Genomic DNA, 26968 nt, shown 5'->3' with positions numbered 1-26968 from the left:
TCATTCACTTAAAGTATTTTAAATACAGATTGCAGACTAAGTGAATGTGCACGCAGTGTCTATGGGCACTACATACATGGGATCACACTGATTTTGTTATTTTTGACTTCATAGGAATGGTATGTGGTAGTTGATTTTATAATTGGCATTCAATAATCTTTTTTATATAATCAAGCAATTAGAAGACTACTGCACTAGGGGCATCAAGATCAAAATATCTTCTGTTACGTGCTTTCAAACTGGTGTCTAGGTGGATTTATCATCTATAAATAGTTATTTCTCATTAATTTTTTATATGAATCAAAAATAGTTTAAGGACATTTTACGGACGGCGTACTTGATTTATCTAAATATAAAATTAATTTTATGTGGGTAGCACTTGAGAAAGGATTCAGCCTTCATTGAAGGAATCAACTATGTTCTGTCTTACAATCATGGACTGAGAGTTATTGAAACCTTGGATTTTGAGTGATATAGAGAAATTTTAAATAGTAGAATAAAAGGAAGTAATAAAATTGCTATTTATTTTAGCTACATTTTTAAGATAAATATGATGTCTGATATATTCCTGTACAAATTCACACATCAATAAGTTAATAAAGTACAGTTCTTTTTTATTATATCTTAAAGAAACACTCCAAATAAAAACAATTTAGAAAAAAATAATAGAATCATGAGTTAGACCATTTTATTTGTTTAGTAGCCATATTTCATTTCTAAACTTAATCAGCAATTGAGTTTGCTATTCATCTTTCACTCTTTATCATATAATCTTTTACGTTACAGAGGGTAAGCACAATACAATACAACATTGTGTACAAGGATCACATGTTGTCAGGTTGGGGTTTTTTTTCTGTCAGAAATTAAAAATATTACCCAAGGGTGGAGAAAACTATGTTTGTTTCCTCTCACTCCCATAGAACTGGCTATGACATGAATGACCACGTGTGTTTCTCTGTGTGTGCACATGTATACACCTCCAAAGTATTTTGAGAAAGCATTTGATTTTTGAAAAAATTGTATTCTTTATTAAATCTTATAATAAATAACTGAAAGAGGTATTTTGTCATGGTAAGTAACTTTTCAGAGAAAGTTTTTTTTAAAAAGCATGAAATATGAACCAAGTCTACTTTTGGACCAACTCTGTGTGTGGGATTGACAGCTCTGTTTCACCTTTGTTTACAAGTCTGTTGTTTGAACTGTCTTTTTCCTCTTATGGAAAGCAAGATTAAATTTTAAAGAGGTCTGTATGGTTTGTCTTTATCCATTCAAGTTGTGTAAAACAATGATAATTTTATTTACATTAGTTCTATCTAAAATTTAGGCTGTATCTACTACTTAATAAATCCTAATAAGGACGAGTAAAATGTTAAGTCATTGAAGACAGAGATTGAAGGCATTATTTCTTGAAGGTTACAGAACAGAATAAAGTACATTGCATTTCTTATGTAGAAGCCATGATTTGGTAATTTTTTAATATACTTTTTTGTTTCTCTTATTCTTTTTTAATAGCACATTAATTTTGTTTTTTCAGAAATCACTTTTAACTGAAGTAACTGCTTTGTCACAGACTATGATACATTTTTTCAAATATTTTCAATTTGTTCTTCTTGACATTTTATGTTTATGTGCAGTTTGCATTTTTTTTTGTTTTTCAATTTCAAATGTAACAGATTTTGACATTTTTGTTACATTTTTTTTGTACTAGTGATTTTTTTATATATTTTTGAGAACCTACTGTTTTTGAATTCTCTTTTTTCCCTTTATTCTCCTCAATATGATCCCAGGAGCCAACACAAAGAAAAGCGCAGATGATATAACCAGTAATGATCGTGGTGAAGATGAAGGTATTTTTTGTTTTTTCAAAATCGACCCTGATGCATGAACATAAACTTTTATTTTTTTATTATTATTATTGTCATTGTTATTACTGTAATTTCAACATGATTTTTAGTCCCATGATTTGCAGGAGTACACTTAGGTGTGCTACTTTGTTTTCTTCTTTAGAAATTACTTGCATTGTTTTTCTTTTTAAAATCCAAATTAGCATATAGATGACTGCAGTTCCTCTGTGACATAGGCATGAAGGTTATTCCTAAATATGTGTGAAGGGAGTAATATAATTATTATTTGAAACCACATACTTTTCCCACTTACTCTTTCTTAGGTTGAGAAAATGGAATTTAGAAACATGCATGTGCTCTTTTCCTTCCTACACATTTTATAAATTCACCTGTTTTAAATTAATTTTAAAAAGTCACATGTATCCTTCCTTTCACTTCCACTGTTTCTCCAGTGCACATGCTGTGCATTGATGCGGTTGAATTGTGCTTTGTCTTTGCTATTTTTATTTACCTATTTATTTTTTCTCACAGGATGTGGTTTATTTCAGGACACAAATAATAAAGAAAGTTGTTGATGTTGCTTTATTGTTTTTTTTTCCTGTAATCACCTAGCCTCTGTGATACATTTATTTGGACTCTCATTCACACTGAAATGAATCACAAGCATTTCCATGGACTTTGAGAGTTGGGATTGGATTCCCTGAAAGAAAATGCTAAAGTTCACAGTGATGTGCCTCCAAAAAAAAAGTTTTACAAGGAAATACTTTTTTCTTTCCTTGGCACAGCAAAGCTATTTAGGATGCACCCAAATAGAAAGAAGTCACAGAATCACAGAAGTCATGAAATCTTTCTCTATTCTCAGCCTTCTTTTCCATTAAAGTTACATTCAGAGTTTATTTTACTTTATATGTTTATCAAATTATGAAAAATATTTTCAAATTAATTGGGAAGATAACAACCTTGGATAGTTTATTGGTCTGTTTTGTGAGCAACGTGTTTGTTAAGCCACTCATGTTTCACTATTCCATGTCTTTTTTCCTGTTTTCTTCTGTCAGATAGTGTTTCAAAAAACTTTGAAGCATTTGTCCTCTCTGTTCCTCACAGAATCACTCATACTGCAGTGGGGACACTATATCTTCTTTTCCTGGGAGTTCAACTCAATTGTAGCTACTCTATCCATATATAAGATACTATAGTAAAAACCACAGGTTGCTCTCTAATACCTTCATTGCTGAACTACACTCTTTCTTGTAACACAAAAATGTTTTGTGAAACAGTCCAAAATTACTCAGCTATTTCCTGAATATCACCTTCCCATTTCCATGCAAAATGTGGTTCTTTTAAATGATATCATAATTTTCTATACCAAATTCTATAGTTACTTTTAAAGTAAATGCTAAATAAGAACTAAAGCTAAAATTTCTTTAAAAACTTGAGATAAGATATTGGATTATGAATACATTATTATTCAGACTTCTTAAAAAACTATAAAATGTTAGAGTTTCATGATGAATGGGGGCACCCACTTTAGTTCTAAGCACATAAAGTATGGAGATAATTTCCTTTATGTTGAAGCTAATCATGTTCCCATTGAAGGGGAAGAAGAAACCTCCCACTGACTTCCATAGTGAAAAATTAAGCCCTGAGGTAGAACCATGTAATAAGGAAAGATTAAATACAACAAATCATGCCATGAGACACTGGAGAGAGAAGGGAAAGGTAATTCCGAAACACAAATAATTGCATTAAATAATTGTTGCTTTCATTTTTGAGGGCTTAGCTGTGCCTTAACTGAAGAAATACTTTCATGCTGAAAATTGAAAGGAAAAAAAAATCCACTAGAATGCATCTCAGTGTTTTATATTATCTATTTAATAACTACATTACTCTTGTAGTCATAACATTTAAAAAGCTCTTATCACAAAAGCTTTTGTTCTGCTGCTCAAGTACAAAACATAAAATACAACATATGAAGTATGCATATTTTGATGTAAAGAAGGTGGATTCTACAACAAGCCTTAAACTTATATAACTAAACAGGTGTGCATTGGATCCTGAACATAGGTTCCTTGCCCTCAGCTGACAGTTTTTGATATGTGGGCTAGTGCATGCACATCACTAAAGTAAAAGTGGAACATAGGAATATGATCTGTAAAAATTTACCTTTAAATATGCTCCATAAGTTAATTTAAAATATACAAAATATTATAGATGTGGTACCTCATTGCTGATCACATTTTTTGTGTCTGAAAGTATTTCATAGCAAACGTGAGAAGGAAAGGTTTTCAAAACCAAGACCTCTGGATATTTTGCTCAGATTTTTTTTTCTGCCACTTCCCTTTTCTACTGTTCAGTATAAGCTTATTCTACCCAAAAGAAAACACTTCTTTTTAAAAATCCTGATTAAAAGGCAGAGACTTTACTTTCTCTTGTATACTGTACTATATGATTGAAAGAAGTAGTCCAGATCCCCACACAGATATGCTGAATTATTTATAAAAGGTGTATTTATCTAAACATCTTGATGAATTGACTTCTGTATTTTAAAGGAGCTAAGTAAGTCACCGTTCCCATGATTTCCGTAGAGAATATAAATTCCTAATTTAGGCAGTCTGAACCATCTCTTATATCAGGATTCTAACTGTATGGTTATTAGAGGAAGATAAAGTATTTCAATCCTAAATATACCCCAAATCATTCATTAGTGCATCTTAATAATTTACTCTGAAGTATGAAAACATCACTGTCAATTTCTTTATTTTTTTTAGAAAAAAAGACCCAACTGTTTATCTATTTGAAAGTAGTCAAAACCATTTTGTGTATACCAAAGACCAGACGTACCATTAATGATCACTAATTCAAGGTTGTTCTTTACGTTTTACTTACCAGGACAAGCAGAACGTGAAAGATATCATTTGATATAAATTAAAAGTAAAATCTGGGCTATGAATTCATATATGAATTGACCCTCTTTTTGTTTATTGACTTCTATTTGAAAGAAAGAACAGTTTACTATGTTTACTTCTATCAGAACAATTCAATTTTGTGGTACTTTTTTTACTAACCTATTGGAACTCTAATTTCAATGATTATGTCTTAGTGAGGAATGTAAAGTATGGAGCATGTTTTGCAAGTTTTTAATTAGATTACAGATATTCTAAAAATATAAGAAAATATAACAATATTCTATTATTGAATTCTATTATTAGGTTACATAATATTCTAAAAAAAGACAATATTATTAATGTGATTTTCCTCTTTAGGCTTTTCAACATTTATATTCAAATTAAATTCCTTGTAATTCTAAAGGCATTTCAAATATTCTGAGAATATTTCAGAGGAAATAGTATGTGAAGTAACCAAGAAAAATATTCAAACTGTAAATATTAGGCTTGTAGGATGATCATGAACTATGTAAACTAGCTGATTAAAGTGGCAGCATTGATATCATTGAAAACATAGGAAATAATTAGGAATATATTCCTATTCATGTTGTTATAAATGGCTAATGCCATATTTCCTTATTTTTTATTACTTTATTATGTTTTCCTTACTTGAATTTTTTCAGACATTCATGATCAGAACAGCAAGAAGCCTGTTATGGTCTACATCCACGGTGGATCTTACATGGAGGGTACTGGCAATATGATTGATGGCAGCATTCTTGCAAGCTATGGAAATGTCATTGTTATCACTCTCAATTACAGACTGGGGGTTTTAGGTAAGTGACTCTTTCCTTCATCACCAATTGCAGAGAAAAATTTGATTGCTTAGTTTATCTACTGATGGATCATAGATCCTTGACTGATAGATATTTAATTCTGTTCAATATTTTATGGAAACTTGACTAGGCTACATTCTTTTTGACACCTGCTTTCACCATAGACCAAAATGATTGGATATCTATAGTTTATATTGATGTTAGTCCTGATTTATGTTAAATTTGTCATCAGAACATATTTGATTTTGACTAAGTGAAAAAAGTTAATAAAGACTTAACACTCAGCAAATTCCAAACATCTGGAAGTGCTAGGAAAAGGGAAAATGTTACCATTTACTTGTATTTATTATTTTTGTGTGCTAATTGGTTTTTAGGGCAGAAGATGTAGAGGTAATACAGACAAAACAGCCTATATACACTGATGGAATTTGTGTTGCAGGTAATATGGAGTCAAGGATTAATATAAAATTATCTTCCTAAATATAAGGAACTTCATATTAATGAATTATAATATTGAGAGAAATTAATACTTCTGTCTTTCAAAGAGAACAAGAGATGCATCTTCTTGACATTATAAATATTCCTTCATCAGCATTAGATTGAGTAACAAAATAACCTTAGATCCATGACAAGAAACTAAAAATCTTTCCTGCTTTCTCTGTGATTCCCACACCTGGATATTTGCACACACCAGGCTTTTCTCCAAATAAAGATTTATTTATTGAAGTTCTAGTTTTCCATAGAAAAGCTAAAAGTTTGCTCATAGTAGCAGACATTAGAAATATTTTTAATCTTAACAGAAAAGGTCATAGTTTATATAGAAAAGCATTTTAGATAGACAAGGCAAGGTATAGTAATTTTGTGGGTTTTGATTTCTAATGTCGTGTTTTTCTTGATAGCAAAGATGATCTATATTTTTGGCGTGTACTATTTTGGAACACAGACAACTTATTTTGTTTAGTTATCTATTAATGTGATTCATTTCAACGACATTTTAACTCATCGGAATGATTACAATTTTTTTCTTGTCCCTAATTTTGACTCTTGTTTAAAACCAAAAGAGTATTTTTTTTATATGATAGTCAGATTTAAGCATAACACCATGAATAGAAAAAGATATTTTATAAGATCCATAAGGATCTTTCCTTGATCTTACTAGGCATGGAGGTGAAACTGACTGGTCAGTAGTTCCCAGGGTTCTCCTTTTTAAAAATGAGTCCCATTCTCTTCAGTCGTTGGGGACTGTGACTGCCAGGACTTTTCAAATATGATCGCAAGTGGCTTAGCGACTACCTCTGCTATTACCCTCAAAACCTTGGAATGGATCTTATTGGGTCCCGTGGACTTGTGTGTGTTCAGGTTACTCAAGTGGTCTCAAATCTGATCTTTTCCTACAATGGGAGGGACTTCATTCCCGTAGTCTCTGCCTTGAGGTTCGGGGATTTGATAGATGTGGGAAGGGACATTACTAGCAAAACCCAAGGGGAAAAAAGAAATGTCAAGTACTTCAACCTTCTCCGTGCTGGTTTTCACTATTTCTCCTGTCTTATTTATTGGGAAGAGTACTTCTCTTTCTGAGTAAGACATCCTTACTGAAACATGCTAGTCTCCTTCCTTTCTTGCCTGATTTCTTAAACACGGGAATCAAGAGCTCTTGTGCTCTAAGAAAAAATAACTGCCATCTCTTTTCTTCTCCTTTATCCCTGAGGGCAGTTTCCTTAGGGGTCCCCATCTAAACAACTGAAAGTGTGCTCGCCTAAAATACAGGTTCCTGACCCTACTCTTAACCTGGCCCCACCATGTTTCAGTGACATTGATTAGATTATAGCTTTCTAGCTGCACAGTGGCTTCTGGCTCCTTTTGTTTGTTATCCATTCTGCATGTATTGGTATAGAGGTACTTCAGTTGGTCTATCAAAAGTGTCACCATTTTAAAGAAAGATGCTTTAATTCCTTTGGGGCATTTAATAGATGTTTCCCTGTGTCATGGTTTTACCCAGCTGGGAACAAAGCTCGCTACTCCCCCTCCTGGCAGAATGGGGAGAGGAACTGGCAGAAAAAGGGAAAAAAACTGCATAGGTTGAAATAAGTATAGTTTAATAGAACAAACACATTAAGAAGAAACAGTTATAGCAATAAATGAGAGGGTATACAAAGGGAATGGTGTATGACACAGTTGCTCAGCACCCAGAACCCAACACAGTTGCTCCAGAACAACAGCCAAACCTACAGTTCTATAGTGTCCCTCCCGGCCAGGTCTCACCTATATACTGCGCATCATGTCAGTATGGTATTGAATACCTGTTGGCCAGCTTGAGTCAGCTAGTCTGACTGTACTCCTTCCTAGTTTCCTATAAAAATTAACCCTATTCTAGTCCAAACCAGGACACCCTGTCAGTTCCTAATCTATCAGCAGCCCCCATCCCTGTTCTATTACCTCAAACTCCATTTCATTTCCATGATAAATCTAGATTAAAGCACTCCCTATAAATTTGGCAAGCTTGTTGGTGAAGTATCATTTGCCTCCTATTTTTAATTTCTTGTGCACTTTAAGGTTTGAGAGGATCCAGTCTCTGTCCAATTGAATGCTTTTTGTTCCTACTCATACCTCACAGAGGTGATGACTGAACACATTGCTAGAGGAAGTTGCTAACTTGTCCTAGTGCAAGACAGTGCATCCATATCTTGAAAAATTCAATACTGTAGCACACAGAAGTATTAAATTCCACTGTCTCCCCACACCATGCTTTAAGCACTATGTAGGATCCTAGGGTCATAGAATCATAGAATGAGAGGGGTTGGAAGGGACCTTAGAGATCATCTAGTCCAACCCCCCTGCAGAAGCAGGGTCACCTAGATCAGGTCGCATAGGAACATGTCCAGGCGGGTCTTGAAGACCTCCAAGGAAGGAGACTCCACAAGCCCTCTGGGCAGTCTGTGCCACTGCTCCATCACCCTCACAGTAAAATAGCTTTTTCTTATGTTTAAGTGGAACTTTTTGTGTTCCAGCTTCATCCCATTACCCCTTGTCCTGTTGCTAGCTACTATAGAAAAAAGGGATGTCCCAACCTCCTGACACCCACCCTTTAGATATTTATACATGTTAATAAGATCTCCCCTGAGTCTCCTCTAGACTAAATAGCCCCAGTTCCCACAGCCTTTCCTCATAAGGAAGATGTTCCAGTCCCCTGATCATCTTGGTGGCCCTGCGTTGGACTTTCTCCAGAAATTCTCTGTCCCTCTTGAAATGGAGAGCCCAGAACTGGACATAGGACTCCAGATGATGCCTCACCAGGGCAGAGTAGAGGGGGAGAAGAACCTCCTTTGACTTGCTGGCCACACTCTTCTTGATATATCCCAGGATGATGTTTTTTTTAAAAATTTGAGTTATTCAACGATTGAGTTGAATTTTCAAAATTCCCAGACTATTTAGGAAATTATTTAACTGAAATAATGGAAATTCAGCAGAGTGGGAGAGTTCAGCAAAATAGATATCCTAATTCAAAGAATGTTCTAGTATTACAGAAAATGATGTAGTTTGAATGACTTGACTCAGTCTAAATACTCCTCAATTCCTCTTCATTATCTCTTTTCTTAGACTGCATTGATATAAAGAAAGTTACATATTAACTTACAACTTAAGAAGTAACATCTTTCCAACCTAGCTATAAACACTGGTATAGTGCCCTTTTCAGGATTATGTTGACAGGAAGAATACAGAAGAGGGATTTTTGTTTACTATTGCTTTACAGTAACATGACCTGAATTGTCTGTCTTTTAGTGAGACTTCTATATACTGGATCCTTGTTTAACTTGTGTAACAGTAAAAATTAAATCTGACAAATTGTCTTCAAAAAAATCCCAAACAAATCTTACCTCAAAAAAAAAAAAACAACCAAACCCAAAACAATGAGACCAAAGCCTCAAAGTCCTAGCACAGTTTTTTTTATGCAGTTGAATGTCATAATGTAATATGCTTTGAAGAAAAAAATCTTAAGTAACATTCAAATAAGTTATTATATTCAAATATAAACTTGGTGTTCTTGTGTGAGCTTTTAAAGGCAAAACCAGAGATAAATTCTAGAAATGTGAATCAGGTTTTTTTGGAAGCCAGAGTTAAATGAAGCATCTACTGCAGTAAATGAGACACACTCAGAGTTCGAACTATAAAATTGACTTAGCATTTCTGAGACCACTTACAATTTAACATTTTCTTCCTCTTAGGCTTCCAAATCATGCAGGTAAGAATAGTGTCTCTTTCATCTATCTCCTTTTTTGGCAATAAGCATTCATTTTAAGTACTCTGTCTAAGAAGACCGGACTTCCTTTTAATAGAAATTGTATCCACATGCAGTTATAGCTTTCTGTAAATGATCATATTAGACAGTGTTATATAAACCAGAGCTCAGTTTACAAGAAAGCTCAGTACTTCTGCAAGTTACTGAGAATCTTATCTTTGTTTTTACTTCACTGAGTGCTTGCTTGGTTTGCACATTTAAACATCAATGCATTGAAACGGTGTATGTTCTAAATGAACTGCCTAGTATCATTGTAGATACCTTACAACTAAACTAGTCTACTTTATTGTACATAAAGCAAAGTAAGTAATATATGATCATGTGAGCCACAGTTCTTTCATATTGGCAGTGCAGAACAGTTGAAAATACATTGAATTTTGTCTTCACTGGTGTAATTATTGTAAAGAATTAGTCTAATTTAAATTGAGATGTACAGGTACCTGTTCGATTTGTGCCTCCAGATTGCCCCACTCTACCTCCATTGAGTGTGATTCCTCTAGTACAGGAAGCTTCATGGTTCATCTCCTGGTAGAAAACACCTGAGATATATTATTATATATGGGAATGATCCAGGACCTGGAGTGTGCTAAGTAAATCACAATCTTGTGCTTACACAAGAAAGGAAGTTTACTTTAGCTCAATTTTGTTTATAGTGACTGTTTACATTGCTGAATCCATTGCAAACTTCACTATATTGCCTCACCTGTATCTCTAAGCTTCATGTGGGGAATTTCCTGGCCTGTTTGGTCCTTGGCCTGTCTTCTTAGTTGGTTAGCAATTGTGTCAGCTACTGTCAGTTGTCATAGCTGACTTTCTACTTCAGCGGAACTCCTACATTCCCAGTAATGACACATAAATGTTATTTCCATTGATATCAACACATTTTTTTAGACATCCTAATTATGATCTTTGCTAATTATTTTTCTATAAGTGGGTTTTTTTTGTATTCTAAATCTATTGTTTATCACAAAAATGGTATTTGTGCAAATGCAGCTGATAAAGTCCATCCATATTGCATGGTTTTTGGACTGTTATGTCACTACATCTTTTGTTTCAAACATCAGAAGCAACAAGTATCTATGTTACAGTGTCAGCAGAAGTTATGTGTTCATTCATAGTTTCAAACATTAGATATATTCTTTTCATAAAGTTAGTACACAATACCACAGTGATTGTGTCTTGCATTCTCAGAGGCACTAAATAGCTTGTTCTGCTCTCACGTGGCTTGCTTTCATAGTGTATGAATTCCCAACAAGCTTAGATAACTTTGATGTAATTCTGTAGCCAGGAGCAAGTACGGATATTTGTGAAATATGATTGTCAAAACTGGAATGCAGCAAGACTTTTCCAACAGAAATTTCCACATTTCGAAATGCAACAAATTCTTCCTCCAGACTTGATGGATTGACAGCTGATGAAGCTTACAGTAAAGCATGCTCTCAAAAAAAAATATTATAGGCTGTATACTCAGATAGAACAGAAAGCTACAAGACAGTATTACAGAAGTAAAACAAGATGTTTTAGGTGAGTAATCTGGTGCTTGTTCTTGACTCTGAGCATACTTGCTTTAAGAGGATCTTATGTTAACTAAAAGTGTCCTTATTTGAAACAATCTTCAGAAATTGAGTAATGATTAGGTGTTCTATCTCTTTTGAGAAAACTTATTGTGTTATTTGAGTATGATTAAAGTACCTGAACTGTAGATGAACAACAGTGAGAACTTTTGTATATTTATAATAAATACATGCAGAAAATCCAATCAAATGTTGATAATTTGAAAAAGTCTGACCTCATGCATTAGCTACTACAAAAAGAAGAATCAAATGCACAAAATTCTGCATTTATTGATATAAGTGAGTGTCTCATATTGCTTTGAAAATAAGATGAAGTTATTTAAGAGTCTTACAAATTAAAATATGAGTTTTTTTAAAAACAATGAAAAAAATCCCTATTTTTTCCTTTGATTTTTTGAGTTCCTAATATCACTGATAGTCTACAATATTTGTATTAATCAGTGACCTATTGGCAGTATATGTTAGCATGATTTGAGATAGTCCTAGTATACTTAGTTTACATTTCCTAGTATTGCATACATGTGGAAGTCATCGCTTGACCCTTCTGGCAACATCAAGGTAAGTGGGACTATCTAGTTTAATGTAAAACAGTATTATGAACTGAAGTATTATTATGAAAATACATCATTTTAATAGTATAAATTTAGTTATTAATTTTATGTCTTTCTTTGTGTAATAACACTGACAAGTAAGAATTTCCTGCAGATTGTGGATTATTTTTCAAATATTATGCTTTTAGATTATTTATCTATACTTTTCTGTGATTTCTTAATACCTTCTTTGAAACTTCATGTTTTTATAACTATTTTGGGCAGTACTTATTCCATATTAGTAGTCTGTATCTTAAGAAAATATTTGAACAAAAAAACAGTGGGAAATTTTAGTTCATAATCGGTAGACAGGCAGTGGTAAAAATTTGTACTTTACAAGTAGCAAGTCTTGACCATATTAGTACTTTTTTTAAATCTGGAACTTTATTTAAATGTAGCTTGAATTTGTTTGTGCTGAGTGGATCTTTTGTCTAAAAGTTTGCCTAAATAAAAGATTTAAATTAAAGTCAAATTGCATCCTCACTTATACCTATAAAAGAAACTGAGTGAATTAAATGCTGGGAATATAGTCAACACTTATTGTTGATTTTTTGTCTTTAACTCATTTATTTTATGATACTGTTACAAAATTCAGAAATTAACTCAATGACATACATGATAAACCTGAAAATATTGCCTTGCTGTAATTCTCTTAATTGATGTTACAAAAATAAATCAATCAGCTATTGAAATAACCTGAGATTAAGCAATTGTCACTACAAAATTGTTGTTAAAAATAAAGTGATTTTTTGCTGAAGTTCAATTTTCTTTCAACAACTAATACAAAATGTACTGATTTAGAAAAATACCAAAATGTCTTGCTATAACCTTTCCTTTCATCTTTGGTTTTGACAAATCTATTTAAATCTAGAGTTACAATTGTTCTTCTCACAACCACAGAATTTCAGTATTAATACTAAGCAAATAAAATGGAAGTTACTGGTTGCTCCTGCTTCCAAAGATGTGCTGACCTGTTCTGCAGTTTCTCTCAAAAGTCTAATCTTTCAGAAATTAATGACTTAGTTATTATCTGATTATTCTTTCATGCTTATCTAAGCCTGTGATGGCCAACACGCAGTTCTAAAGGATAATTTGCGGTAGAATTTATTGACCTCACTGTTGTTCTGTTTCTTCCCTATGCAACTAATATTCCTTTTTGCAGTAGTTAATCTGATTTAACTTTGCAGTTTTGGGAACTCAGAGAGGTTGGAAGCCGTAACACAGCACAGACTGGAGTTCATACCATGAGGCATGTAGAACTGAGCTTGCATTTGAAAGTGACAAGTTGCTCTTAGCAACTTGCATGAAAGCCCATTTTGTAAAGGTTTACTGGCAGCTACCAAGTTCCTTATTAAAGCTCTTATTGAAGTCAGATGCTGCTTAGGTTTGCTTGGTATTTTCATTTTCCTAAATCTTATGAACAATGATAAAAACCCTTGCAAAAGTATAAATTATATCCATTTATTGATAGTTAAGAAATTATATTGTCCACAAGAGAAATGGAAAAATGATGGAGAGAGACTGTGGGAAATCCGAAACGCTCTTGAATATGTGCAAGAAATGCTCTAAAGGAAGGACTTCTTAATTTTCTTTTTCTTTATTTTCTGGAGAACCTAGTCAGGTAGAACATTGAATTTCCTTTATAATACTGTCTATGGGCTAGATCCTGTGTCGGGATGAATCAATTTTATCAATTAATTTCAATGTAATTAATCCTTTTATTTCTTAAGATGCCAGTTACAGGATAGTCTATTTAAAAAAAAGTTACATAGTCACCTCAAAAGTGTAAATGCATGCTTTTAATTTTATTCTAAAGTTTCTATCTAAAAAAATGTATTAAATATTTAGTTTTATCGTGGAATCCTCTATAATTGGAGAAAATTGCAATATTTCATATGGAAACTAGAAGGAAAAGAAATGTAAAGTGTAACTCAGTCTAACTATCGCTTGGAAATGAACCTGATAAAAAGAACAGCAAGGCAAAAGTATGCATGAGGTACCTGGAAATGTCAGTATGCTGCTCATGAGACAAATCAGTATTGTGCGATGGTTCATAGAGTTACATTTGCATGATTGCACCAGCCAATGAGATGTACTCTTGGAAGGACAGCACAAAACAAATGCATTTTTTCCTGAATTATTTCAGGCCTCTGTGTCATTCCTTGCAATCACAGACTGACTGGCACCAAAAGATCAAAATACTTTTACTGCTTTACAATAATCTGTCAAAGCTTAGCTCTGATATACTAGCCACTATATGAATTAAATGAAAAATATGTTCTTTTTGTGTTTTGAAGCCTTCCATTTCAGAACAGATAATGCATTTTTTTTTCATTTAATAGCTACAAAGGCCATTAAAAGAATATTGAATGAATAAGGCTTTTCATAGTGATGAATGTTGAATGCGTCCTTCAATAGATACCTGCAGGTAAAGGTTAGCAGCTGAGACACATCATCAATTTTCATCTTTTCACTTCTGTTTTCTAATTTAAAGTTATGAGTTCCATTTAAGGAATCAAAATAATGTGTTCATTTGGCACTCATTAGCACCAGGTCTCCTGCAATAGCGCTGGTTCATTTAGAGCCTGCATCGATTAGGAGAATGTATAGCAATGTGAGATGTAATAAAATTACTATTGGAAAAGTGAGAAAGCTTTTAACAGGCCAAAAAAAAAAAAGGTTTCTGAATTTTCCTCTTTTTTCCCCCATCTTCCGTAGCACCTGTGCATTATAGTATGGATTTAGTCTAGAATTAAGTATCCCCTTTGGAATTTGGGAAAGGGTCAAATAAATCACAGAATCATAGAATGGTAGGGCTGGAAGGGACCTTTAGAGAGCAGAACTTAAGAGAATAAAAACAGAAGGAAGATAGATTTCTTCTCTGATACAATGTTAATGTGCATAAAATCAGATCTTAGACATGTAAAGAAATTAAAAACCAATCTCTGTAATATGCTGCATAAGTTTGTATTTTCATTTCCACTGGAAAAGTTAAACAATATTTAACATTTACTCATGTATGTGAGTCTTTTTGAAACAACAGCATAAGTATTCTTTTTAACATTTTAGTTGTGTTCCATGTAGAACAAATTATGTCTGATTGTAAATATTTGTGTTCAGCAAAAATAATTTTATGTTTGAACAGCAAGTAGCTACCCAGCTCCCTCATATCTCTGTTATAATTGCATCCATAACTGAGTTTCAGCAAAAAGGTATTTAAAACCAGTAGAAAGATCCTGGCATCCTGGGAGGCATCGAGTGTGGCCACCAGGTCAAGGGAGGTTCTTCTCCCCCTCTACTCTGCCCTGGTGAGGCCTCATCTGGAGTCCTATGTCCAGTTCTGGGCTCTCCATTTCAAGAGCGATAGAGAATTTCTGGAGAGAGTCCAGCACAGGGCCACCAAGATGATCAGGGGACTGGAACATCTTCCTTATGAGGAAAGGCTGTGGGAACTGAGTTGTTCATTCTGGAGAAGAGGAGACTGAGGGGAGATCTTATTAACATCTACAAATATCTAAAGGGTGGGTGTCAGGAGGTTGGGACATCCCTTTTTTCTATAGTAGCTAGCAACAGGACAAGGGGTAATGCGGTGGAGCTGGAACACAAAAAGTTCCACTTAAACATAAGAAAAAGCTATTTTACTGTGAGGGTGATGGAGCAGTGGCACAGACTGCCCAGAGGGGTTGCAAAGTTTCCTTCCTTGGAGGTCTTCAAGACCCGCCTGGACATGTGCCTATGCGACCTGATCTAGGTGACCCTGCTTCTGCAGGGGGGTTGGACTAGATGATCTCTAAAGGTCCCTTCCAACCCCTACCATTCTATGACTGTATGATTCTATGAATGTTGTGGGATGGAAGACCTCCCCTACGAAAGAAAAGCTAAGAGAGTTGAGGTTGTTTAGGGTAGACAAAGAGAAGAGAAGAGAAGAGAAGAGAAGAGAAGAGAAGAGAAGAGAAGAGAAGAGAAGAGAAGAGAAGAGAAGAGAAGAATTGAATTTCAATTGGAAAGACCTACAGTGTTCATCTAGTCCAACTGCCTGACCAATTTGGGGCTAACCAAAGTTAAAGCATGTTAATAAGGACATTGTCTAAAGGAAGCTAGAAAATATGATGCCCATCTACAAGGGCAGGAAGGAGGATCCTGGGAACTACAGGCCTGTCAGACTGACCTCGTTGCCAGGGAAGGTTATGGAACAGATCATTCTGAGTACGACTGTGAGGAACACACAGAACAACCAAGGACTCAGGCCCAGTCAATATTGGTTTATTAAACACAGGTCCTGCTTGACTAACCTGATCTCCTTCTATGACAAGGTGGCCCACTTAGTAAATGAGGGAAAGGCTATGGATGTTGACTTTGATAAAGACTTTCACACCATTTCCACAGCCTTTCCCTGGAGAAACTGTCTGGTCATTGCTTGGATAGGTATACTCTTTGCGTGGTGAAAACAGGCTGGATGCCTGGGCCCAGAGAGTTCCGGTAAATAAAGTTATATCCAGTTGCCAGTCGGTCACCAGTGGTGTTCCCCAGGATTCAGTGTTGGAACCTGTTCTATTTAATATCTTTATCAATGATATGCACAGGGGATCAAGTGCACTCTCAGTAAGTTTGCAGATGACACCAAGTTGGATCATAATGTTGATCTGCTGGAGGGCAGGAAGGCTTTTGAGAGGGACATGAACAGTCTGGATAGATGGATTGAGGCCAATTATATTAGGTTCAAAAAGTTCAAGTGCTGGATGCTGCACTTGGACCATAATAATCCCATGCAACAATAAAGGCTTCGGGAAGAGTGACTGGAAAATTGTGTGGCAGAAAAGGTCCTGGGGGTGTTAATTTACAGCTGACTGAACATGAACCAGCAGTGTGCACACATAGCCAAGAAGGCCAATGGCATCCTGGCTTGTATCAGAAATAGTGTGACCAGCAGGACCAAGAAAGTGACTGTCCCCTTTTACTCAGCACTGGTAAGACTGTACCTTGAGTACGGTGTTCAGTTTTGGGCCTCTCACCACAAGAAGGACATGGAGGTACTGGAGCATGTCCAGAGATGGACAACAAAGCTGATGAAGGGTCTGGAGCACAAGTGTTATGAGGAGGGGCTAAGGGAACTGGGATTGTTAAGCCTGGAGAAGAGGAAGCTGAGGGGACATAGGATCAGTCTCTACAACTACTTGAAAAGAGGTTGTGGCAAGGTGGATGCTTGTCTTTGCCCCTCCCAAAAAAAAGACCTGTGTATGTGGTGCTTAGGGACATGTTTTCATGGCAGTACTGGGTTAATGGTTGGACTCAATCTTAAAGGGCTTTCCAACCTAAACAGTTCTGTGATTCTATGATTCTTTTCTATGATTCAAGCCCTTTCACCAGCATTATTGTCTTCGTTTGATAAGGAGATTGATAAGAGGGTATCAAGCCTTCTACTTTTCTAGGAGTGTTGCTGATTTTTCTCTTAAGCCTCTTCACAGAGTTATTAATAAAAATGTATCTTCATTAGGGATATCTTTATTAAAAATCGATTCCCCCTGCTTATGACCTTCATGGAGGATATGTACATGGACAACATTTGTAAGAAATGGTGCTATAGATTTACTTCAAATATAGTCTTTTCAAAGAGAAAATTTATAGAGAAGAAAAATTACATTTTGCATGCCTGCTAAAATAACACAGTGCTTGAATTATTATTTCTTCTTCATAACTGCATTCAACATATTCAATATCTTGTGGGGCAATTTTTTCTCACATTCATGATTAAATGCTCCCGCTGTTTAAATCAATAGGACTTTTACCTTTCAGTTTAAGGCATCTGGTTTTCACTTTCAGATTGCTTTCCTTAAATGGCAACATCTTCTCTGGCTGCAGAAAAGGTCTTCCTTTCATTTTAATAACTTGACTCTGTCATTTACGAGGATAATAACAGGAAGCAAATCACTCAGACAAAGGAGTACCTCAATCTAGTAATCAGCTACCTATATAGCTGACTCACCAAGGACAAATTACCTGCATTTTGGTATCTGTCAAAAGATGGTACCTAAAAGAAGAATATATTAAAATTCCCATATCTGGAAACATCTATGTCATCTCAACTAGGAAAATTTACATTTAGAATTGTGTCGTGGTTTAGATCCATCCAGGGACAAAAGACCACAATTACACTTAAGTACTACAGACTTAAGAATTCCCAAAGGTCAGGGAGGGCTTAATTGCTGCTTATAGTCCCAGACAAAACAAAGCTACTCAGCTTGGGGAAGAAAATGAAGCTTAAATTTAATTTATTTCAAACTAAAACATAACAAACAGAAATATCCAATGTATTGGAGTAGGGTGAACAATGGAAGTGCAACCAGCTCTTTAAGATCACCTTTCCCCCACCTCTTCTCTCTTCCCGGGCTCAGAGCCCTGAGCCCAGTGTCAATACCTCTTCCCCCCATAACTAATGACAGAGATGGGGAATGGGGGGTACAGTCAGTCCTTTCTTGTTGTCTCTTGCCTCTTACTGCACTCCTGAGGAGAGGTGCTCCTCGCCAGTCCTCCCTTTCTCCAGCTCGGGGTCTCCCGCACACAGGGCAGCCCTGTACAGGCTACTCCGATGGGCTGCTGCAACCCTAGTTCCTCTTCTCCAGGTTGGAGTCTAAACTGCTCGCCCCCTCTGACCCAGAGCCTCCAACTCTCACGCCCTCTGTCATGGGGTCTCTGCTTCTCATCACAGACTGCAGGCATGTCTCTGGTCTGGCATCCCTCCTTCTGTCTTTTCCTGGCTGCGGGGTTGCTGTGTTCACCTCCATCTGGCCCTTCTCTTCCATCTCCTCCCACACACTTCAAATTCCCATCCTTAAATAGTGATCACATTGGCCCAGCAGTGCCAGAGATGGGTCCAAACCTCAGAGATGGGGGAAAGTCCAAGAACTCTTTACCAGGCCTGCAATGCAGATCCCTCCCCCTGTTATCAAGCAAAAGCATCTCCTTACAAACCCATGAAAAATTCTGAAGAGACAAGGTACCATAGAAGTTTTTCTGCTCATTCTTCTTCCTGAAGGTAGTACTCAGTGTGCATGACTGATACACCTTGTCTAAGGGAAATTAAATTGATGGCTTAGGGAAATAATATACAAAAAGATACCACTTTAGAAATTGTACTGAGTTATCTATACAATTTTCTCTTTAAAAGAAGAAGTAAATAAAAGACAGGATCAGAAAAAAAAGAAATAGCAATGTTGATCAGATATTAATATAGTTAATATGTATACACTATAATACATTTTACTTAGGAAACAACTGAGCATCTTCCCTTTATTTTTAAAGTGAAACGTGCCCATTGTTGTTTACAAGAAAACATGACAACAAAAAATATTTCTGAGCAGAGTCTTTGATTAGTCTCACTGATCATTACCACATGATATTCATTAACAATGTAATTGAAATAGACTGATTCAGCAGAAAATTCTGTACTCAGTATAGACTCTAATTAGCATGCTGGTAAGCTGACTTTCTTTTTATTTAATTTGTAAGGATAACTGCAGGATCAGCTTGAGCTATACCAATGTTCAAAGAACTACACCAAATTCAATGTGCCGTAAGTTTGTATTCTAAATAATAATTTTCCATGCTTCCTATTCCTTCCCAGAAATAGAATAATTAATGAAAAATAATTGACAGTGACAACATTCTACAAGTGTCAAGACTGACCTGAACGTATTAAAGAAATTTTGAAGCAACTACTTGTATTTGAGCAATTGGAACATTTCACAGAATCATATAAAAAATATTCAAAACCATATTGTTTTAAGTTAGAGATTTTGTCCATGTAACTTAAATCCCGAATAAGTAGATTATTTTAAAGGATAGGAAATACCCCAGTCTAGGCATGCAAGACTATAGTATGGAATATTTAGAAAATATGTGGGAGGTGTACTGGAATCACTATCACAACTTCAACATGAAAAAAACCCAATTCTGGAAGCAGTGCTTTCAGATAGAAGTTGCTCTTTAGTTTTCTTCAGTGCCTTGTGACGTTGTTCAGTGGATAACCCGTAATTCTGAACATTACACATATTTACTTCTATTGTTTTATAGTGATTTTGAGTTAAAATGTTATTAAACAACTTCCAATAAAATTTACTCTTCGCACTAAAACAAGTTTAAAGATGCTTATTTAAGCCAAACTTTGAACTTTGTACATTACTCAGGAGATGAGGGATCAACTTAGATAAAACTATTCATTTACTGAGCTTACTCACAGAGAAATACATATACTCATATTGAAGGTAAGCAGAAGTAGTAAGAACATAGCAAGAGGCAATAACTTGATAAAAATGTTTAGAACATCAATGATGAATTCAGGAATACAAGCTCCATTCTTTGAATCTTAGACTTGTACATTCTATAAAAGAGAATGATTGTTTAGAAAAAGCTGATACAGAAGTCTTCAACACAAGACATCAGGTATGGACTGTCAATGCCACTAAAAAAAGAGAAATATTTCAGTATGTTTATTTTGCTTTATTGAAAGGATCCCAAAGTGTCCTTTTCTGCCACATGTGAATAGTTAATTCAACAGGAAACTAGTTTAAGAGGCTTTAAATTTTTGTCAAGAAAGTAAAGTATGCTATATTGTTTTAATACAAATGGAATTTTTAAAATCTTTATCTTACTTTACCCCTTCCTGTTTGGTTACTGAATAGAAAATTAAGTATTAAGTATTAAGCCTGAATGTACCCAGTTTCTTTTTCAAAGTGTTATACATAAAACTGAGGCTTATCTGAATCTGAGAAATGTGCTTGCAAAATTAATGAAAAATGTGAAAATATCACCACACTTTTAAATAATAAGCCTTCATTACTTTAAATGGTCATATACTTTTTATTTAAGAAAATTCACAGTTTTAGGGAAATTGCAGATGTTAGTTTTGTATAATTTCTTAATTAATTTCTTCTAATATATAAAGAGCAGATTACTTCTGGAAAATACAGACTAGTTAAAAAAACCCCAACATTTGGTATATCACCTCCGGGCCTAAATTGTAACATCTTTTACTTTTTTACTTTTCTTAATAGGATAATGTTGCCAAGCAGAATGTGTGATTTGCTGATACATGATTATTAAAATACTGGCCATTTTAAAAGGTGGTGATTTTAATAGCTAAAATAATAAAGAAGTAGTACACAGTTCCCTAATTTTGGCTACAGTTGAAATAAGGTCAAACGTTTCTTATGTCATCTGTTAATAGAAATTTCTTCTTACATGGACGTATCCCTAGGGCACTGACTCTTTTCCGTGTCCTGTAAAATAGATTTCCTGATCAATGTAACACTTCAGATGTTGAAACTCCTGGCACTAGCGCTGAAGATAACAGTTTGTTATATTGTAAAGCCAAGAAATTACTGAATGCTAACAAGTATTGCCTATCGGGAATCAACAAAAAATCTGAATACTCAAGGAACAAGTTTAACACTATTTGCAGTTTAGCTTAGGGGAAAAAATGTTTGTTTTCCCGACCCTGAAGTGTTAAGATCTTCCATCTTGCATAAAGTCATAACCCCGAACCTCGGTTCTTTCAACTCACAGTAGTTGCTCTGCTCTTCTGTATTTTATTTTTGTTATATGCAGCTTTGATTAGAATTTGTAGCTTGATCTTTATTATTCTCAGAATGTCAGACCATATGAAGTGCTTGCTGACTTTGAAAACCCTTTGAAAAAGAGTCTTTGAACACTATAATTTTCTTGCTCCCATTTCCCTTTTAATGATAGATTAGGACATATGACAGGGATCTGGGAAGACTTGAACTGTGTAATGAGTAAATCAGAATGAAAGTTCCTTCCTTTAACCTATTCTAGCAAACAAGCAGCTACGGGCTGAGAGAAAGCATTTCACAAATTTGACTGGAAACAGTTTCTGCAAATAATAGATACAGATCTCAACAAACTCATCCATTTTATCTATGGCCATATAAGCATTACTGGACATAAGCAAGAGAATAGGAATATGAGCTGATGTATTTCAGATTGAAGTTTAAAGCAATTATAAAACTAATAAGTTGGAGTTCCATTCTCAGATGTTTTCAATACAACAAATATAAATTTGCAATATCTCTAAAAATAACGATGACTATATCAGAAACTATGCAACCTAGGTTTCTGAGATGGTAGCCCTCTGACACAGAACTGGGCTTAAATGTGAATTTCAGACTCTTATTAACCTGCTTCTTCTATCTTTTTTTCTCAATTATACTGCTTTAACTTTGTCATATCCCTTACAAGGCTGCCTGTGGTGTCAAGTGGGTTATATGTAACATCCCCAGAAGGGTGATTACTCAAATGCAATAAATTGAAAATGAATGTAAAGTTATTATAAAATGAGAATACACCTTTGAAACAGCATGATTTTTTTTTTCTGTAGACTTGACCATGTTTTTGTGTGTTTCATTACATATTTTTGTTGTGTGTAATGTTTTTTGGGGAGTACTCAGACCATGTAAAATGATGGATATACCAGTGACAATGCAAAAAGAAAGCAACATTAAAAAAACCTTTGTTCTTCACACCACTGATAGTTTTATTTTTTAACTCTTCTCAGTGTATTCTATCATCTGTGTCACATAAAGCTGTAATCTTTGACCCATTGATGCAGGGACATAAAATGTCGTATTTCCTGAAGTTGATTGCTTTCATGTGTTCCTCCTATTTATACTGTGTATCTTTGTTCTTCCTGGTAACCTAGGAATCACATTGAAATCCTCTTAGTCAGAGCTGATTCTTTTTCATATTTATGAGCATCAGCCATTTCTTGAAAACTGCCTAAGGATGATAGGGCTGAAGGTTACCTTTAACATGGTTTCAAGGTCTGATTGCACATTGTGCCACAACCATTTTCTGAAGCATACCGTGTATTTTACACATGGACTGTCTGGACAGTTATATTCAAGAGGGTGACTTGCTTCTAAGAAATGGAAAATTAAAAAATCAAAAGGTGCAAAAGTGAACGCACAGAAAATATTCAGATGCCAGGTGAAAGAAGAGGCAGATACATCCAAATCAGAACTAGATAATTATCCTGTTAAATTCAGGCTGGATTTGGTGATGAGGAAGGACCTCCAATTGTTAGAGTAGTTACTAAGTATGTATGTATTTTTAAATTTATTGTTTTAATACCATGCCTTTTTAGTTACTATGCAGATTGCCTTCTACTGCATCTTTTGTAACTGATTAACTAAGGCGTCAATGCCTTTATATGACAGGGATCAAGTGACAAAAATAACTGATTAACTGTTGAAAGTGTGCTGAAGGGAAGGCTTATCATCTGTGACAAAAGTATTGTATTCTGTGGCTATCTCTAAACTGGATGTGAACTTGCCTAATAAAAACCCTGGTGGTTGACAGGCTTGTTTGTGTATTTAGAAAATAGTCTGATCTGGGAAACCTAGCTTAAGCCAAGAACAATATATAAGATTATATCTGCATATATTTTCATCTGCATTAACTGGCATGCCTGTTACTAGTGTTCAATTATTTTTGTGAGCTTTGCTTGTTTTACATATTTTAATCACATTATGTTATAAATTATCTTTTTCTTTAAATGAGCTCTTTTCAGGTCCTCTGAAAATTTTTGGTATAAAGATATTCAAAGTAAATTTGTGATTGTAGAAATCTAGGTTTCAAGTAAGCAAGTTCTAGACTTCGTGTGAATGTGGAAAATTGAAGAGGTCTCGTGTTTTTTCTTAAGTGATTCTAATCCTCAACTACTCAATTTGTTGGGCTTAAGTTAGTGAAATTTGTTTGTTTCACTATCTTCCAAACACAGACAGGTTTTTAACTTTTTACAAATGCCATGATAATTATTTTGAAATAAGTTGAAATAACATACATTTCTTTCCTCATGGAAAGAAAAATCATTGGCAGAAATGGAAGAAAAACCATTATGCGCTTTCGAAAAGCAATGTATGGTGCTGTGGTTATCATGACCTTTGTCATCGGTGTTAACAAGTAGTTTTTTTGATGAGAAACAGTTCTCTATATTGATCTTTGGGTGGTGTACAAAAGATCAGTGCACTAACACACTGTAATTGTTCTAAAGTGCATTCTAAGCACATTTTTAATTTTTCCCTTTTTCTTGCCATAAACTTACTCTTCTGCATTTATTTTTTCTCACTTAGATATTAACACAAAGTTGAAGGATCAAATTTTGCAATTTAAGATTTTACATGTTAGATTTTCACTGAAGAAATAGGGAGTTCCTAGGCCCTCAAATGAATGTTGAGTATATAAAAAAACTCTAAAAAACTTATTTTTATTTTTACTTTCTCTGTAGACATATCTAATATTCCTCTGGAAAGTCTTTGTTTTTTCTATGGCTCCCAAAATTTTTAAATGTAAACAGTAGTAGCCCCATAAAAATTGAGATGTTCATCTTTCTATGAATATATTTACACTGCAAGCATGACCAATGGACCACCATGATTCATATTGAAATCCCCCTTTATGGCTTTCAGCAACTTTATAGGCTGACTGGAAAATAGTGAGGGTGTGGAATAAGCAGAAGTCGTATCTCAGCAGGCTCTGTACATGCTCTGTGAGGGAAAGAGGCTCCTTCAGGAAGTGCTCCAGAACAGAAGCCTGGTTTTGTTTAATCACCCTCTAGGAGAGCCCTCAAATCTCACCAACTGTATTAGGAAAACAGGAAGGATTATGTTCCTTATCTGAATACTTAAATTCAGTCCCTTCACTTCAAAGAAAACAAACACTTCATGTTGAAAAAAAACCCAAAAAACAGTGGCTTTTTCCTTTCTTCTGCTTTTTTTCTGCTGTAAAAATAAACCTTCATTTGTGACTTTTCTTCTTTTTTTTTTTTTAACAACTAAGGACTTTTAAAAGAGAGAGAGAGAAAGATTGTAAGACATAAAAAAGCGTTGAGAGATACAGACAGCATTTATATAGGCTTGTATATTTCTCTCAAAGTTATGGTGGGCGTAAACCACAAAGAAAGATAATGAAGAACACAAGGACAATACAGTGAGGTAATTACAGAAAAATATTTTTAGCAACTGAAAAGACAGCTCTTGATAAAACAATGGTGAATTGCTCTAAAATATACTAAACTTTTAAATTTGTGTTGAAATTTTGATTTATTTCTTTCAAATTCTGAAAAACATCAACAACTGTATGAGTTAAATGAATGGGGAAAAATCAACAAATACCACACAGAAATTGGAAGTGTTTGTCAGGCTTGAAGGGTACCAAAAAATGTTTGGTATTGTGGGTACAAAAATATACATAAAGAGAACTTATGGAAAATGTTATCTGGGCACTGCGGGGTCCAGGAGTGTTAGATGCTCCCCACGGGGCTCAGGACCTTTCAGCCAGGGTCTGTCCCACCCCCAGCCAAGATCAGGGCAGCTGATGAGTACCAGGAGGCTGGGCAGGATCAGCCAGGACTGGTGGTGCCCTCATGGGCCTAACAGAGGCAAATCTGAATGTAAAACACCAGTGGGAAATAGAGAAAATGGAAATTATATTAATATGGAAACAGTAAGATTACTTTAGTCCTCTTGTTCTCTCCAAGGCTGTTTCATAGTCAATTGTGTCAATGCACATTACCAGACAATCTGCACATAAAGACATCCACAAAGTTTTTCTTTTCAAAATGACAGGCTCAATCATCAAACAATTTGACATTTGATTTTGTAAAGTGCTGAGCAGTTGGCTCTGATACAGAAAAATGTTTCATTTCTACTTTAACGTCATGAATACCACTGTTCATTTAAAAGGCAATGGAAATTCATTGTCAGAAAAAGGAAAAAAAAAAACCCTCAACCTCAAAAGCCAATGATGCAATTAGAGAAGTGTCATTCACCCAGTGAGGCATTTTAGTGTTTTGTAAAAGATTCAAAGTAGGAAAGGGTCAGAAAAGGAAGAAGTCTCTGAAAATCAAATAGCACTACAAAGAACATTACTGTTTATTTTCAGTTCTTAGAAATATGAGAGGTTATAGGAAAAGCAGAAGCTGAAAAAGAAACTGAACAAGCAAAACATGAAATAACTAACCACCGCCACACCTGAGCAAGCTTAAACTCACACCAGCTACTTTTCTGACTATACCCAAGACAGTTTTTGAGAAAGCACAAAAAGAACAAATAACCATATAACCTAAAATTGGGTAGGGGTTGAGGGGGTGACAGGATGTCACCTCCTTACCTACCTGCTTCACTTAGATCCAGTACAGGCTGATTTTGGATAAGGATCTGAGAACCTAAATCTCTTGGATAAATCTTAGAAACTAGATAATGTCATGATTATAACTAGCTCTTTTGACCTGATGATTGAGGTGAATAATAGTCTGATGGTTACAGTAGTCACTTCAGAAGACTGAAACTGGAGTTGTAACCCGTACTGAACATTATGGAAAGCTTAACCAGTAAATTTGTACTCAGTAGTATCTGAATCTGAATTCTGTCCTTTTCTACTCTAAATTTTTACTTGCTCTTCTTAGCTATTCCTGACATCTTGCATTCTCAGCCACTTCTTTTCTGAGCTTGATGAAAAGCAACAGTGATTACTCTGCATTCAACATATCTTCGTAAATAAGACACTTCTGGAAACAAAGTGTCTTCTTTGTATTGTCTGAAACCAACACTTTATTTCACTAAATTTATTTTTTATCTTCAGAGGAGGACACCTTAGCCTGAATTTCCAGAAAAGAGCATTGCATGTTATTTCCCAGACTCAGTGGGTAAGGTTCATATCTGACATGGATAGACTATATCACCTTTCTGTACCTATAAAAAGGACCTAAGTTAGACACAAAATTGAAGAAAACAGATGAAACCTCTTGTCCTTGAAACAGAATTTAAACCAGAATAAAGTGAAATTGCATGTTAAATAATTGGACTGTAAAGGTAACAGACTATCTGCCTAGAATTTTAATAATAAAGAATAAGAATGGAGTGGAAAAT

The 26968-nt window shown here is 34.9% G+C and overlaps 1 protein-coding gene across 2 annotated transcripts in view; it reads left to right on the top strand.

Moving 5' to 3' along the window:
* Positions 1-26968, top strand: part of NLGN4X (neuroligin 4 X-linked) — a 118880-nt gene that overhangs the window by 48722 nt on the left and 43190 nt on the right. The window contains exons 2-3 of one of the 2 annotated variants that reach the window (XM_061998628.1): positions 1788-1847; positions 5413-5565. In XM_061998628.1, coding sequence (XP_061854612.1) covers positions 1788-1847; positions 5413-5565 — 213 coding nt within the window. The remainder of the gene's footprint in view (positions 1-1787; positions 1848-5412; positions 5566-26968) is intronic. The other variant, XM_061998636.1, reaches the window with a different exon arrangement.

This window comes from Colius striatus, chromosome 1, assembly GCF_028858725.1.
Source record: "Colius striatus isolate bColStr4 chromosome 1, bColStr4.1.hap1, whole genome shotgun sequence".
NCBI classification, from domain to species: domain Eukaryota; kingdom Metazoa; phylum Chordata; class Aves; order Coliiformes; family Coliidae; genus Colius; species Colius striatus.
The sequence above is the reverse complement of the archived record's forward strand: the minus strand, read 5'-3'. Positions and strand labels throughout refer to the sequence as shown.